This window comes from Mobula birostris, chromosome 5 (assembly GCF_030028105.1).
Source record: "Mobula birostris isolate sMobBir1 chromosome 5, sMobBir1.hap1, whole genome shotgun sequence".
NCBI lineage: Eukaryota > Metazoa > Chordata > Chondrichthyes > Myliobatiformes > Myliobatidae > Mobula > Mobula birostris.
Genome location: NC_092374.1, coordinates 26,656,162 through 26,670,900, shown reverse-complemented (window position 1 = coordinate 26,670,900; position 14,739 = coordinate 26,656,162). Strand labels below are relative to the sequence as shown.

Below are 14,739 nucleotides of genomic sequence, written 5' to 3'. Positions count from 1 at the left end.
CCCTGTGCTCTTTGATTGCACTTGTGATACCACATTGTAAACAAGTAATAGGTCCATTATTAAAACCTGCTGGATCTTCCTATGGATTGGAGGATGGCTGGAAGGAAAGACAGGATCCAGGAAACAGTCATTCACAAGCTTTTGTTAACTCTACTGGTCAGACTGAACCAGGTTGCATGGAAATCCCAAATTCTGTTGATGTTTGTCAATGGAATTTTGGATTTCCCAAAGGCATCTTCATGCTTTTGTTCCCATTTTATTTATAGATCAGTAAGTACATTATGCACCATTATTAGGGTCTTCATTTATTAGCCTGTTTTATAGTTTTTGACAGATTTTTAAAGGGTTATCCATTTAGTCTGAACTGGGGGAAGCAGCCAGGTTATGAGTGGATGGCAAAGGCTCCTTTAGTAACAAGAAGACAACAATACCCTCTCAGAGCGCTTGAACAAGATGCATATCAGCATATTCAAGGCAAATCCTTCAATTCTAACTCTTAATAGTATTCATTGGTCATTGATAAATGCTCTTTATGTGGCTTCTTTCTGGTCATCATGGGCCACAATCTGCAGGTACATCTTGCCTTCAAGCCTCTATCAAACTACAGAGTGCAGTCTGAATGGCTTGCTCCTTTATCTTGATCCTCTCTGTTCCTTGACCAGGAAAAGTCTGGATCTCCACATGTCTGCTTCCCCTCTGTGCACAACATTTCCAAAAGTCAGTATGAGTTCAAAAATTTACTTCCTCCCAAGAAGGCCTGAATGCAAACAAGCTCGTGTCATGTTGAATTGATTAACCAGCTACAACCTCACATTTTCAATTTACCCATCTCTTGCAGCCAGTATGTGGCCAGGAGAAGTACAGATCTCTCCTCGTCCCCTCGGGTTCCAGCTGAGAAAGCCACTGAGAGATGTCTGAACGAATCCTTACATAGTGACAGCAGGTAACATAGAGAGGAATCATGATTGAGGGAAAAGTACGTCCATTTTTGTCTACAAACTCCAGGAGATTCATGCCTATCAACTGCACTGAAGCGTATGCACATGGACTAGAAATGGCATGGCTTTTTTGTTCAAAATACCCATGATATTGCCAAACGGACTCTTTCTTTCATAGGCCCAGTCAGCACAGTAGAACTCAAGCCAAATTCAAGTGAGGCACTTATTAGAAAGGCTGCCTAAAAAGCTGTTACTTTCTGATTTTGTGATGGGAACCGAGTTACACAAAGCTAGTTCTATGCAACTTTATCCCATATTGACTATGTTTCATATATTTTAAAGTTCAAGGATCAAATTAATCGCCATGTACATCTATATGTATTTGGAATTTGCTGTGGAGTGTTGGTGTGACATGCAACAACAAAAGAACAACATTCAATATTTATAAAGAATAAAGAATTATATAGAATAGAAAGTTAGAATGTACAGATAAGAAATAAAATGTGCACCAACACGACCATGTATTTACCATGTAAACACATTAGTAACGGTGGTTTAAAATGTTTATAGTGCAGTGCAGGGGCAACAGATAGAAGGGGACAGGGAAAATCAAATTAGAATGGTTGATCTGATTAACTGACTGGGGAAGGAAACCTTCTAAGATCCCTTCGGATCAATAAAGTATCTATCTATCTATGGCGCTTTCCGGAAGGGAGCTTTTGGAAAAAGCAGCTTGCAGGGAGGGCAGTGCCCACAATGGTCATTATTAAGCAATTTATACAGTAGGTCTTTTTGAAAAGTCACATATCTGCTGATTTGCTTCCTTGTTCTTCTAGATTCTCTTTATTGTTTCCCAACATGTGGAAAACACGTGGGTATCAAGTTATCCTTGGGTTCTGAGGCAGACCACATAACTCTTCTTTGTAGCTATTGATAGACCTGATTTGAGCCTTCTGTTTTTATTTTGGATAACTGATTCTTACACGTTTTTTGAGGTAGCTGCTTGTTTGTACTTATTAACTGAGAAACAGCTTGGGGAAGATAGCTGCGACGAAAGATATCCAGCGACAAACTCTGCCTTGCTGCTGTGCATAATATGATAGAAATCAGAACAGACTAGTGCAGCAGGCAGCCAGATTAACAATCAGTATCCCACTCAGGTATTTATTAATACTATATACAATCTTTAGCCTAGCTACAGTCTGCATATAGTTCTGGGGTGTTAAACCCTCACAGTTCCCAGATAAAACAGCTTCAGCTTAATGATACCTGAGTGCAAACAGATGGGATGCCAACAAACAGCCTTAGCAAATCTGCAATCTGCAGTCTAACATGTTTTCGCCCCGTAAAATGTTTGCAGAGATTTCGTCTGCATAATCAATTATTTAAAGACATTTCAATGTGACCACACTGAAATTCCTCTCTCTGCACCTATCCAGAAAATTAAACATCGTTGGATGTGCATTCAACCAGGTAATCCAGCCACGGATAGCTTGTGAGTAAACAATGTAATATTAAATCAAAAGGATGCACAATTATTATGGCAGTCTAGATGCAAATTAGTCATTCTCTTGGAAAAAGGAGGGAAAAAATTCGTCCTCTGTTTAAGGTACTAGATGTAAGATATGCCCGCTGAACTCCCCTTCTGAATGATGGGATTAAAGTTAACAAATGGAGTTTAGTCTGTTTGTGAAATCAGGTCAGCTTGTTAATTCTACAAATCCAGAGAGCCCTATCACACAAAACTGGCTTTTTGACCCATTCTGCCCTCGTCAGCCTATCTATAAATCCCAATGACCACAACGTTCTACATCTCGGCAATTCAAGTTCCCATTCAGGTACTTTTTTAAACATTGCGGCCTCTTTATTTATTGAGATACAATGCAGAACAGGCTCTTGGAGCCGCACTGACCGGCAACCCTCGTCTTAACCCTTGTCCAATCACAGCACAATTTACGATGACCAATTAACCTACGTCTTTGGACTGTGGAAGGAAAGTAGAGCATCTGGAGGTCATGGGGAGAACACAGAAACTCCTTACAGACAGTGGTGGGAACTGAACTTGGGTTGCTGAAACTGTAAAACCTTATGCTAACCGCTATGCCACCATGTTGATGTTAATTTTTTATTGTAGCTTCTAATGACTTTTTATGTCTGGCACTGTCCTGCTGCCACAAAACAACAAACTTCATAAAATACGTCCATGATAATAAATCTGATTCTGTTTCGGATTGTGACTGTACTGTCTCCACCATTTTATCAGGTAGTGCGTACCTGTGACCACCAGCTGGTTACAATATTCTTTCTCATTTCTGCTCTACCTATTTTACTCCTTCATTTAAACTCATGTCCCTATTATGCAAAAAAGTTCCTCACTGTGCACCGTATCTAGTCACCTCATAATTTATTACATCTTAATTAGTTCCCACTCAGCCTCCTCTGCTCCAAGGAAAACAAATTCAGCAGATCCAGTCTCTCCTCATATCTTAACCCTTCCATCCCAGGTAACATCCTGGTGAACCTCCTCTTCACCCACTCCAGTGAAATCACGTCCTTTCTGTAGTGTGGTGACCAGAACTGCACACAATATTCAAATTTTGCCTAACCAAAGCTGTCAAAAGTTGCACCATGATGTCCATGATTTTATATGCTTGAAAGTCACCATCCCATATGCCTTCTTCACCAATGTGTCTTGGATCCCATGACACTTCAACTTCTCAACTAAAATATTTAAAGCTGTGTTAGTGACCATACTTTTTAGATCATGAAAGCCACTTTATGCAGACATAAGCCATCAGAATCAGTTTAATATCACTGGCATATGTCATGAAATTTGTTGTCTTTGCAGTACAATGCAATACATAATAGAAAAAAGCGAATTATAGTAAGTATGTAGAGGTTAAATAGTTAAATTAAGGAAGTAGTGCAAAAATAAAAATTTAAAAAGTAGTGAGGTAGTGTTAATTGGTTCGATGACCACTCACAAATCAGATTGAAGAGGGGAAGAAGCTGTTTCTGATCAGCTTCTGTACCTCCTTCCTGATGGTTGCAATGAGAACAAGGCGTGACCTTGGTGATGGAGGTCCTTAATGATGCCTTTTGAGGCATTTCTCCTTGAAGATGTCCTGGATACTAGAGACCAGTGACTAGTGGCCATAATAGAGCTGACTAAGTTTACAACTTTTCACAGCCTACTTTGATCCTGTGCAGTAGCACCCCGTCCCCACCTCCCTACCAGATGGTGATGCAGCCAGTTAGAATGCTCTCCACGGTATATCTGTAGAAAACTGCGAGTGTCTTTGGTGACACATCAACTCTCCTCAAACTCCTAAAGAAATACAGATATTGACGACACAGTACTCTTATTTTGCACACTGTTCCTCTCTGCAAGAACTCTCGAACAAGCTAGGACTAAAGCACATTTAACTGGCTTTGAAATGAATGTGCAGAAAGAAGATAGCGAATATATCGGTAAGCTTTGATCAGTTCTGAATTTTTAGAACTACCTACACTTGGTTAAGCACTTAACTACATTATAGAATATGCATTGTAAAAAGTGATTATTAGTTGTGAAGCATTTTTAGATTATCATGTAAAGGGTTTTTTATAATGATTTTTCTTTCTTTGTCTGCCCTCATCACCATCATTATCATCAGGTGCCGTGCCCAGTTTGCGCTTTGACTGCCATGGCCCACACACTCCTGTTTCGGGTCAAGTGGATCAATTCATTGGTATTCATTTCCAGTTCTCTGGCTGCTGTCTCCATCATTATTTGTCTTTGTCTTCCTCTTGCTTTCTTCCCTTCAATCTTTCCCACAATTACTGTGCATTCTATCACATGTCCAATGAAGTTACGTTGCCTTTTCATGATCTCGTACATTATTTCTCTTTTTGTGTTTGCTCTGTTCATGACATCCTCGTTAGATATTCGTTTCGTCCATGATATTCTTTGCATCCTCCTCAAAAACTACATCTCTGCTGCTTCAATTCGTTTCCTCATGTTACTAGATATTGTCCAACATTCTGAGTCACATAACATAACTGGATAAACATAACATTTCAGTACTCTGAGGTGGGTTGTCATGCCTAGTTTAGTGTTGATCAGTATACTATTCATTCTCGTAAAGCTGTCTTTTGCCATCCCTATTCTTCTTTTGATGTCCATGTCACACCTGCCATCTGATGTCACCCAGCTTCCTAAGTAGCAAAAGTTCTGCACTTGTTTTATGTCTTCCTCGTTTATTCTCAGCCTGCAGATAGGATTCTCCTTCTTTTTGGATATCACCATACATTCCGTTTTTTTTGCAATTGATGATAGACTCATTTTTTGCACTTTCTTCAACAATTATATCAATTAAGTTTTGTAGTTCTTTCTCCGTACTTGCAATTAACACAGTGTCATCTGCATATTATTGATGTTTTCACCGCCAACTTTAATTCCCAAGATGTCTCTTAATTTTTGTAATATTGTTTCACTGTACACATTAAATAAATCAGGGCAGAAAACACACCCTGGTCTAATGCCTCTCTTGATTTTCATAAACTGACTCATTTCTCCATCTATTCTTACAGCAGCAGTTTGTTCCCTGTACAGATTTCTGATTAGGCAGAGGTCTTTCGAATCTAGATCTAGAGTTTTCAGTAATATTTCAAATAACTTATTGTATTTCACCTTATCAAATGCTTTTGTGTAGTCGGTAAAGCAAACAAATCTTTTTGCACTTGAATAGCTCGTTCTGATAGTATCCTTAACATCAATATTGCGTTTCTTGTACCTTTGTCTTTCACAAAACCACATTGTTCTTTTCGTATTTCAGCTTGTATCTTACTTTTAGCTCTTGTCATCAAAATTCTTAGAAGTATCTTGGTGATATGACTCAGTAAACTTATGGTCCTATGTAATTCACATTCTATTGCTCCAGGTTTCTTAGAAAGAGTGATAAATACTGATTTTTTCATTTCTTCTGGTATTATTCCAGTCTCATAAATGTCATTGATTAAATCAGTAAGTTTTTCAATTCCATAATCTTCAAGGGTGATAATTTGTTCTATTACTAATTCAACAGAACCTGCTGCTTTTCCTTTCTTCATCTTATTTATTGCATTACGAGCTTCAGATTTTAAAATACTTGGACCTTCAATGTTTTTCTTAATTTCTGGTTTTTTACCTAGATCGTCTTCAAACAATTCCTGAATATACTCAGTCCATCTGTTCATAATCTCACCTTTTTCCATGATAATGGTACCGTCCTTTGCTTTCAAACATCCACCTGAAGAACAGAGGAGCTTTTTACCAGTGATACTCTTGATTTGTTGATGTAACCTTTTTGGATCAGTAATAGGGATTCTTTCTACTTGCTTCATTCCTGGTTTAACCATACTTTTTTGGCTTTTTGACATAAGCTTTTAACTTTTTTATCTAAAGACTTATATTCTATAGGATTTGCTTTCTTCCGTCTCCTTTCTTCATACATCTGCCCTCATACATCGGTAAATTCAAGGATGGATCGTTAAATATGTGGATTTTTTCCCTCTAATTTTTGGCTAAATCTAGTTCATTTCAATGACTCCTTGCACCACAATTCCATGCACCTCAACTTTGAACATCATCTAGATTCTTGCTCTTCAATAGATTCTGTAGAACAGTGAGGCCATATGATCTATCCTGCCTATGCTGCCTACTTTGTTAGAGGCAATCAGAAACTTACATTTTCTTCATGGCTCTGCAATCATTTTTCTTTACAAATTCCTATCCAACACCCTGTTGAAAATCATTATTAATTAGCTTCCACCACGTGTTTTCCTAACTACAAAAATACCGCATAAATATTTATTTTAATCTTATCTCTGGCTCTTTTTGTCTTAAATCTGTGTCCCCCAATTATTCTCTCTCAGCTAGTAGAAACCATTTTTTCTCATTGTCTATCAGAATCTCTGATTATTTTGAACAGTTCTATTAAGTATTCGCTTCATCTACTCTAAAGCTAGGAATCCAAAGTTTTTTGGTCTTTTGCACAGTAAAAGTTCTCTGTTCAGTATAAATGCGTAATGGTGGCAACACAGTAAGATTAGGTGATGAAAACCACCGCTGGTGTGTACCAATTTTACCCAGAATCCTATGAGCGAGGAGGTGAAAATCCATCAGAATCCTACAGGTAGGAGACGGAGCTAAGGTGCTGCCAGAGGGTGGCTTCTTCGAGGTCAAGTGTGAAACAGCTTAATTTATCCGCTTTAATGTCTCTTTTTTTTCCTTTTCAAGATGGATGGGGCTCTGCACTAACACTGCAGTTCTTTACAGCTGTGGTTCCCACTACCGGAGCTCACCGAACAGCCGTCTTTGAACTCCCCAGGATGCGTCCTGGAAGATGCGCGTCTTTGGGGTGAGGCCCTGTGGCCCTGCGGACAAACCAATTCCATGTCGGTGTCGCCACCTGAGGCGTCGCGGGAGAACTGAGCATTACATTGCGGCAGTGGATGAGGTGATCACTCTCTCTCTCTCTCTCTTTCTCTCGATGGTGGGGGAGAGCTTGCAGCCATTCCTTGAGTCGGAGGAACTCAGAATAAAAGTGACATGGCAGACTATAGTATCATAATCAGCAAGCTGTTCTTTGTTTTGGTGAGGTATCCCCTCTCACTGTGAAAGAGTGATATCTTTCTGTGCCTTGTTAGTGAGAGAGCCTGTGGCTTGTTGAATTGTCGGGTGAACAATAGTTTCTGTTGGACTCATTTGGGGGCTTTGCTATTGCTTGCTTGGTGGGTGGTGCGCTCTGATGCTTGCTGCTAGGGTGTTGGGGAGAGTAGATGCCTTGCTGCTGCTTGTGCATAGGAGGGGAAAGAGTGCAAGTTTTTCTGTCATTCATTAGAACCATAGAACATTACAATACAGAAACAGGACTCTTGGCCTTTCTTGGCTGTGTCAAACCATTTTTCTGCCGAGTCCCACTGACCTGCACCCGGACCATATCCCTCCATATACCTCCCATCCATATACCTGTCCAAGTTTTTCTTAAATATTACAAGTGAGCCCGCATTTACCACTTCATCTGGCAGCTCATTCCACACTCCCACCACTCTCTGTGTGAAGAAGCCCCCCCCCCATGTTCCCTTTAAACTTTACCCCCCCCACCCTTAACCCATGCCCTCTGGTTTTTTTCTCCCCTATCCTCAGTGGAAAAAGCCTGCTTGCATTCACTCTATCTATACCCATCATAATTTTATATACCTCTATCAAATCTCCCCTCATTCTTCTACACTCCAGGGAATAAAGTCCTAATTATTTAGTCTTCTCTTCTGTTTTTGTGGATGTCTGCAAAGAGTAAGAATATCAGGTTGTACACTGTATACATTCTCTGATATTAAATTGAACCATTGAGCCTAAAGATACAGAGGTTGAGAAAGAACATAATTAGGCCGATCTTTGATGCCCTGAAGTTAACATCCATTGACCAATTTAACATCTGAAGAATACTTCTTGGTAGAAGTCCCACTGGCAGATGGAGCCTGAGTGATGGCATACTAATGGAAGATGGGTGACTGTATCGAATGGGGGGCCATCCCCATCAGGAAAACAGAAGCAGCCGGAGGCAAAAATGCTGCGCTGGGTCTCTTCACGTGAATGCCAGCAAGAAAGAAAGGGAGTATTGGGTCTTGCACCATTAACTGAAGCTGGCTTAGTAAAGTTGAATGAGATATTAGTAAAGTTATTCAGTTTGCTTGCGGGAATATTAGCTAGCTATAATAACTGTCCTATTGATGTGTCATATCCAGGAATAAGGCTTCTAATCATCTGACTCAAAGACCAGAGTACTGAATCAGTCTCCTTTCCAGGAGACTTAGATGCGTTTCCATGGCTTAAGTGAGAGAATAGTTTGGACAAACTCTATTATTAGACTTTAACAAAATAGGCAATGTACTCCTCCCAATCCAGCACTAACAGACTAACCTGCTGTTGAAAGGATTGTCCCCAGGTAGGATATGACTGCTGTCTGGTTCCGTGAGAAACTTAATTCTGTCATGGAAGGACTTGGCAGCTTGTTGGGAGGGCGGCTGCTGGCTTTGGCCGATTATGTCCAGTGGGTCCGGTGATCCGCGGCAGTATGGCTGGTTTTGGCAGGTGGTGTGTAAGCAGCAGTCGGGATCCATACAGTCAACCAATCCATCTGTAAAATGGGGAAAGCATTCAAGTGTATGAGGAATCATCAGCATAGTCAAAGAATGAGAATTAGTAACATGTTTAAAACAGCAGTTTGTGCAGTTATTTCAACATTTATTCAAAGTAACAGCAGAGGCCTTGCATGTATTAGCATATGTACACTCAGTGACCTCTTCATTAAGTATCTCCCGTACCTAATAAAGTGGCCACTGAGTGTATGTGTATTGTTTTCTGCTGCTGTAGCCCATCTCCTTTGAGGTTCAATGTGTTGTACGTTCAGAGAGGCTCCTTTGCAGACCGCTGCTGTAACGTGTGGTTGTCTGAGTTACAGTCGCCTTCTTGTCAGCTTGAACCAATTTGGTCATTTCCTCTGATCTCTGTCATTAACAAGCTGTTCTTACACACAGAACTGCTGCTCACTGAATGTTTTTTGTTTTGCGTACCGTTCCCTGTAAAGACTGTTGTGTGCGAAAATCCCAGGAGATCAGCAGTTTCTGAGATACTTAAACCACCCCATCCAGCACCAACAATCATTCCACGGTCAAAGTCACTTAAGTCACATTTCTTCCCCATTCTGATGTTTGCTCTGAGCAACAACTGAACGTCTTGACCATGCCTGCATGCAGTTGAGTTGCTGCCTCATGACTGGCTGATTAGATATTTGTATTAACAAGCAGGTAGGTGTCCCTGTACCCAATAAACTGGCCTTTAATTTATATAACCATATAACAATTACAGCACGGAAACAGGCCATCTCGGCCCTTCAAGTCTGTGCCGAACTCTTACTCTCACCTAGTCCCATCAACCTGCACTCAGCCCATAACCCTCCATTCCTTTCCTGTCCATATAGCTATCCAATTTAACTTTAAATGACAATATCGAACCTGCCTCAGCCACTTCTGCTGGAAGCTCGTTCCACACAGCTACCACTCTCTGAGTAAAGAAGTTCCCCCTAATGTTACCTCTAAACTTTTGCCCCCTAACTCTCAACTCATGTCCTCTTGTTTGAATCTCCCCCACTCTCAATGGAAAGCCTATCCACATCAACTCCATCTATCCCCCTCATAATTTTAAATACCTCTATCAAGTCCCCCCTCAACCTTCTATGCTCCAAAGAAGAAAGACCCAACTTGTTCGACCTTTCTGTATTTGAACAATAGCTTGGAACCTTTTTAGATAAGTGCCTCAGATAAGATAACAGGAGAAGGATGCCATTGCTGACAATGCTAATCAGCTAGTGTAATATCAAGGCTGGAAAGTTTTAAACTTCTGACTTTGCAGAGAAAACTGTCAATCATAACATCGCTGCAGGATGCAGTCAAGCACACTGCAGAACATTTGGTACTCCTGAAATATTAATCTGTCTTTTGCTTGAAACATGTGAAGGGAGCAGCTGAACCCCTGTCTGTTGGTAATTGGGCAAAAATAACAATCCCAGAATATTCACAGCAGATGAAAACACATCAACTATTTTGCCAAAATTATCACCAGCTTCAATGCTCAAATGGGCTTTTTTATCATCTTCTATTTGCATTGCAGAGTTTGTAGCTTCTGTTTTCCACTACTTAATGTGAAAGAGAACACAGCAATCAGTGCAGCTGTAATAAGAACAGAAATCGCTGGAAACACTCGCCAGGCCAGTCAGCATCTGAAGCAAGGAAACAGGGTTTGCTTTGTCAGTTCAGCTGAGGCTGAAGCTCAGTTTTTCTCCCAAATAATCCAATGTTGCTTCAACACTGGAATGTCCACAGTTTCTGTAGAATATCATATAAAGATCTAATACCCAATTTATGCAAAATATGTTGAGATATCAAGAAGGCTTCTGAAATTGAACCATGGACATCATATTTGCATTCTCATTTTCAGATTCAGATTTGGAAATACCCAGCTGCCTTATTGCTCACACAAGCTTATATTTCTGCATTTGCTTCTCTGAAAATTAACACTAGAATGGATGGGGATAGAGGAAGTAATGGCAGGATGATACCAAATTTCCACAGGGATGACACGTAACTACATCAGTGTCCTTTACCCCAAGTCTAATATTTTCCCTTACATCTTTCATGATTGATGTCAATTTTTTTTAGGGGATATGCCAGTACATATTTGCAAAATCACTTGCATTTTGCTAAATGTATCACTTTAAATCTCATTTTGGTTATTAAATAAAGTACTTGTTATTCCACTATATCATCTTCAGAGACAGAAGATATGTTATGTTGCCTGCAGAATAAATACAAATGCAGCGTCCAGAGAGTTAAAAGCTCATTTTTAGCATTGCTGCTGCACAGTCCCATCCCTCAGGAAATATAGAAGGAAAGTAGAAGAAGAGACTCTCAAATTCAGTCATTCATCTTTGTTAGTTTATGTAAAGCAAACGTACATCTGGCACATAGTCTGCAGGTCATAAAACAGCAAGAGATTGACACCCACAGAACTAATCAGCTGGAAATGCATTTTTACAAGCTTCTCGGAAAACATCAATCAGAAGTAAGAATCTCATTTTCAGCTGCTGCGAAGGAGCCTGAGCTTCTCGATGGTGTTTATCAACTACATGCCTGAGTGAGTGACGGATGACTGTGGAATTGTTTTCCCATGACTTGAGACGTTATTCGTCATTATTTGTTGCCCACATATAGCCTGCACTATTTACCACTGGTGACTTGATTACACTGTTGTTCGCAGGGAAAGGAAAGGCACCCTCTTTTGCATTGCATGGCAACTGGAACATGAGGGCTCCGCTGGCCATTGGAAAGTGCACAATGCACTGGAACTGAGTAGACCAGAGGAGTTACCCATACCAGGGCCATAAACATCGAGGGAACATCAGTGGACAGGGTGACCAGTTTCAAGTTTCTCGAGGTCAACATCTTTGAACATCTATTCTGGGCCCGATATATTGACGCAATTACAAACAAGGCATGATAGTGGCTATATATAATAAGGAGCTTGAGGAGACTTGGTATGTCACCAAAGACACTCACACGTTTCTACAGATTTACTGTGGAGAGCATTCTGACTGCTTGCATTATTGTCTGGTATGGAGAGGCCACTGCACAGGATTAGAAAAAGCTGCAGAAAGTTGCAAACTCAGTCAGCTTCATCATGGGCACTAACATCCCCAACATCAAGGACATCTTCAAAAGGCAATGCCTCAAAAAGCAGCATCCATCACCCAGAACATGCCCTCTTCTCATTGCTACCATCAGGGAGAAGGTGCATTTCTAGAACAAAACAAACTACAAAAATATCTTTACAGCAAATGAGGCTCTTTTGAAATGCAGAAACAGTGGAAGGAAGGAAAGGGCAGACAGATGTGAGGCAGCATAACTACATTGGAGAAGCTGGAGTTTTTGCCCTTAGAGCAAGATGAAGGGATATTTGACTGAAGTATGCAGGGTCATGTCAGGTTTAGACTGGGTAAATAGAGAGAAGCCTTTTTCCATTAGTGAGTGACCCAAGGAGCTCAGAAGTTGCATTCAAAGTGATGGGCAAAAGAAACAAAGGCATTGTCAGGTAATTTTTTTAAAATTTGGGTTGCTTGGTACATGAACTCACTGCCTGTAAATTAGTAGGAATGGAGTCAATTGGGATTATTAAAACTGGAAGGAAAATTATTTGCTGGGATATTGGGAACAAGCAAGGCTATGAGAATTGTTACACTGAGAACTGGCATGGCTACACAACAATATAATATTACTATGATACCAACTTCTACACAACCTTCCACAAGTAGGGGTAAAATAAACTGTTCATATGAGGTTGACAGAGCAATAACTACAGACCAGCAGGTAAAATCCTGTAGATCTTCCTCAAATGTTAGTCCAGCTTAGTGGTCTTCAGTTTAATGTTGAAACATAAATATGGCAAATCTGACAATGTAGCCCCACTTCAGTACTGGAATGGAGTCTCAGTATGAATTGTGGGGTTTAACAACAGCCTTCTGACCCAGAGAAAAGAATGAGCAACATCAAACACCAATACTTCGTTAGTAACAGAAAGCAATCAATCACAAGATTACCGAACACCAGGGAAGAGTGGCCTGCAACCTTGAAATCTGCTGGCATATTCAAAAGGGACTACACTAAAAAAGAACTGTTTTCCCGTTAAATGTCACCAGTGGCCCCAGCAGTGGGAGGTTGCTGAGAGGTTGAGATCAGTCGGAACTGACAGGAAAGAGCAGAGGCATCGGTTGTCGCTACATACTGATATTCTAAGTGAGTTGACATGACTCCCACTGGATTAGGACACATTTTTATTCAAAACCACATCTTGTTTGCTATTTTTACATGTAACCTTTTATTTATATTCTCAGTTCCTTTCTGCCTCCCTATGCCCCTCTTCCGCCCCTGGCGGTGGCTGAATGCCTGACTAGGTACAGGTATGGAAGCCCTAATCACCTTTGCTCTATTGCTAATTATGCACGAGATGTGGGAGTGAGCCTCTGTGCTAAAGTGATGGGGGTAGGTGTGTGGGGGCGGTTTTTATTCCTCCCATCCATCCAAAAATCTCTTTGACCCCTCTACCATCAGGCAGGAGGTACTGCAGCATTAGGACGAGAACTGTCATGATGGGAAACAGCTTCTTCCCCCAGGACACAAGACTACTGAACTCCCTGCCACCGTCCCGGTGTCATCATGCATGAAGCGACAGTAGTGTTATCTCGGCACATTTAACTTGTGTCATAAATGCACTGTAGTATTTGTTAATTTACTAGTGATATTATACTTTCCTGTATATGTAATGTGTGTGAGTTATACATACTGTGTTGTGCACCTTGGTCTGGAGGACATTGTTTCATTAGGTGGCATATATGTCTGTGATTGAATGACAATAAACTGAACATGAACTTGAACTTGTGAGTTATATCCAGACTTAATCCTGGCCTAGCCCAATATCAGTATATTTCTAGCACAGATGAAGATGAGGAGGAAAAACTAGGTGAAGGTTCCCCTCCACAATGCCCTTGCTGGAGTCGACAAGATGTGAATAAACTGAGAACTTTCCTGGTCCTTTTGTTTGTGGATTCAGTATGTAAACCATGGGGAGAGTTTTAATTTTCAGGCCATTAATGATATTCAATTAATATCTGGAGAACAGTATGGTCTTCTTCAATTATTTTATGCATCATTTTCCATAATTGGCTTAAGAAAAGAAAGAATGATTTTTTTTTAAACAGAGGAAGTTTTACCTACCTATGAGATAACTGACCACGAATGAATTTCATATTAGCATTCCCAGATTTATAAGCAATTTTAGAGGCTGCTTGCAAAACCGGAAATGTCAAATATGAAAATTAAAATCACAAAAATTGAAATGAAAACAATGCAGAGGAAACAATGTAAATTTATCTGAGGAGTGTATGGCCAAAGTCATGCCACAGTAAGACAATAAGCCATAAGACATAGGAGCAGAATTAGGCCATTTGGCCTATCGAGTCTGCTCCACCATTTCATCATGGCTGATCCATTTCCCTTTTAGCCCCAATCTCCTGCATTCTGCCTATAACCCTTCATGTCCTGACTAACTGAGAATATATCAACCTCTGCCTTAGCTATATCCAATAACTTGGCCACCTGTGGCAACGAATTCCACAGATTCACCACTCTCATCTAAAGAAATTCCTCCTCATCTCCATTCTAAATGGAC

General features: G+C 40.4%; 1 protein-coding gene across 11 annotated transcripts in view; it reads right to left on the bottom strand.

Moving 5' to 3' along the window:
• LOC140197572 (teneurin-3-like) overlaps positions 1–14,739 on the bottom strand; it is a 2,811,066-nt gene that overhangs the window by 89,083 nt on the left and 2,707,244 nt on the right. For all 11 annotated transcript variants that reach the window (XM_072257693.1, XM_072257692.1, XM_072257694.1 and 8 more), the window contains one exon: positions 8,881–9,097. In XM_072257693.1, coding sequence (XP_072113794.1) covers positions 8,881–9,097 — 217 coding nt within the window. The remainder of the gene's footprint in view (positions 1–8,880; positions 9,098–14,739) is intronic.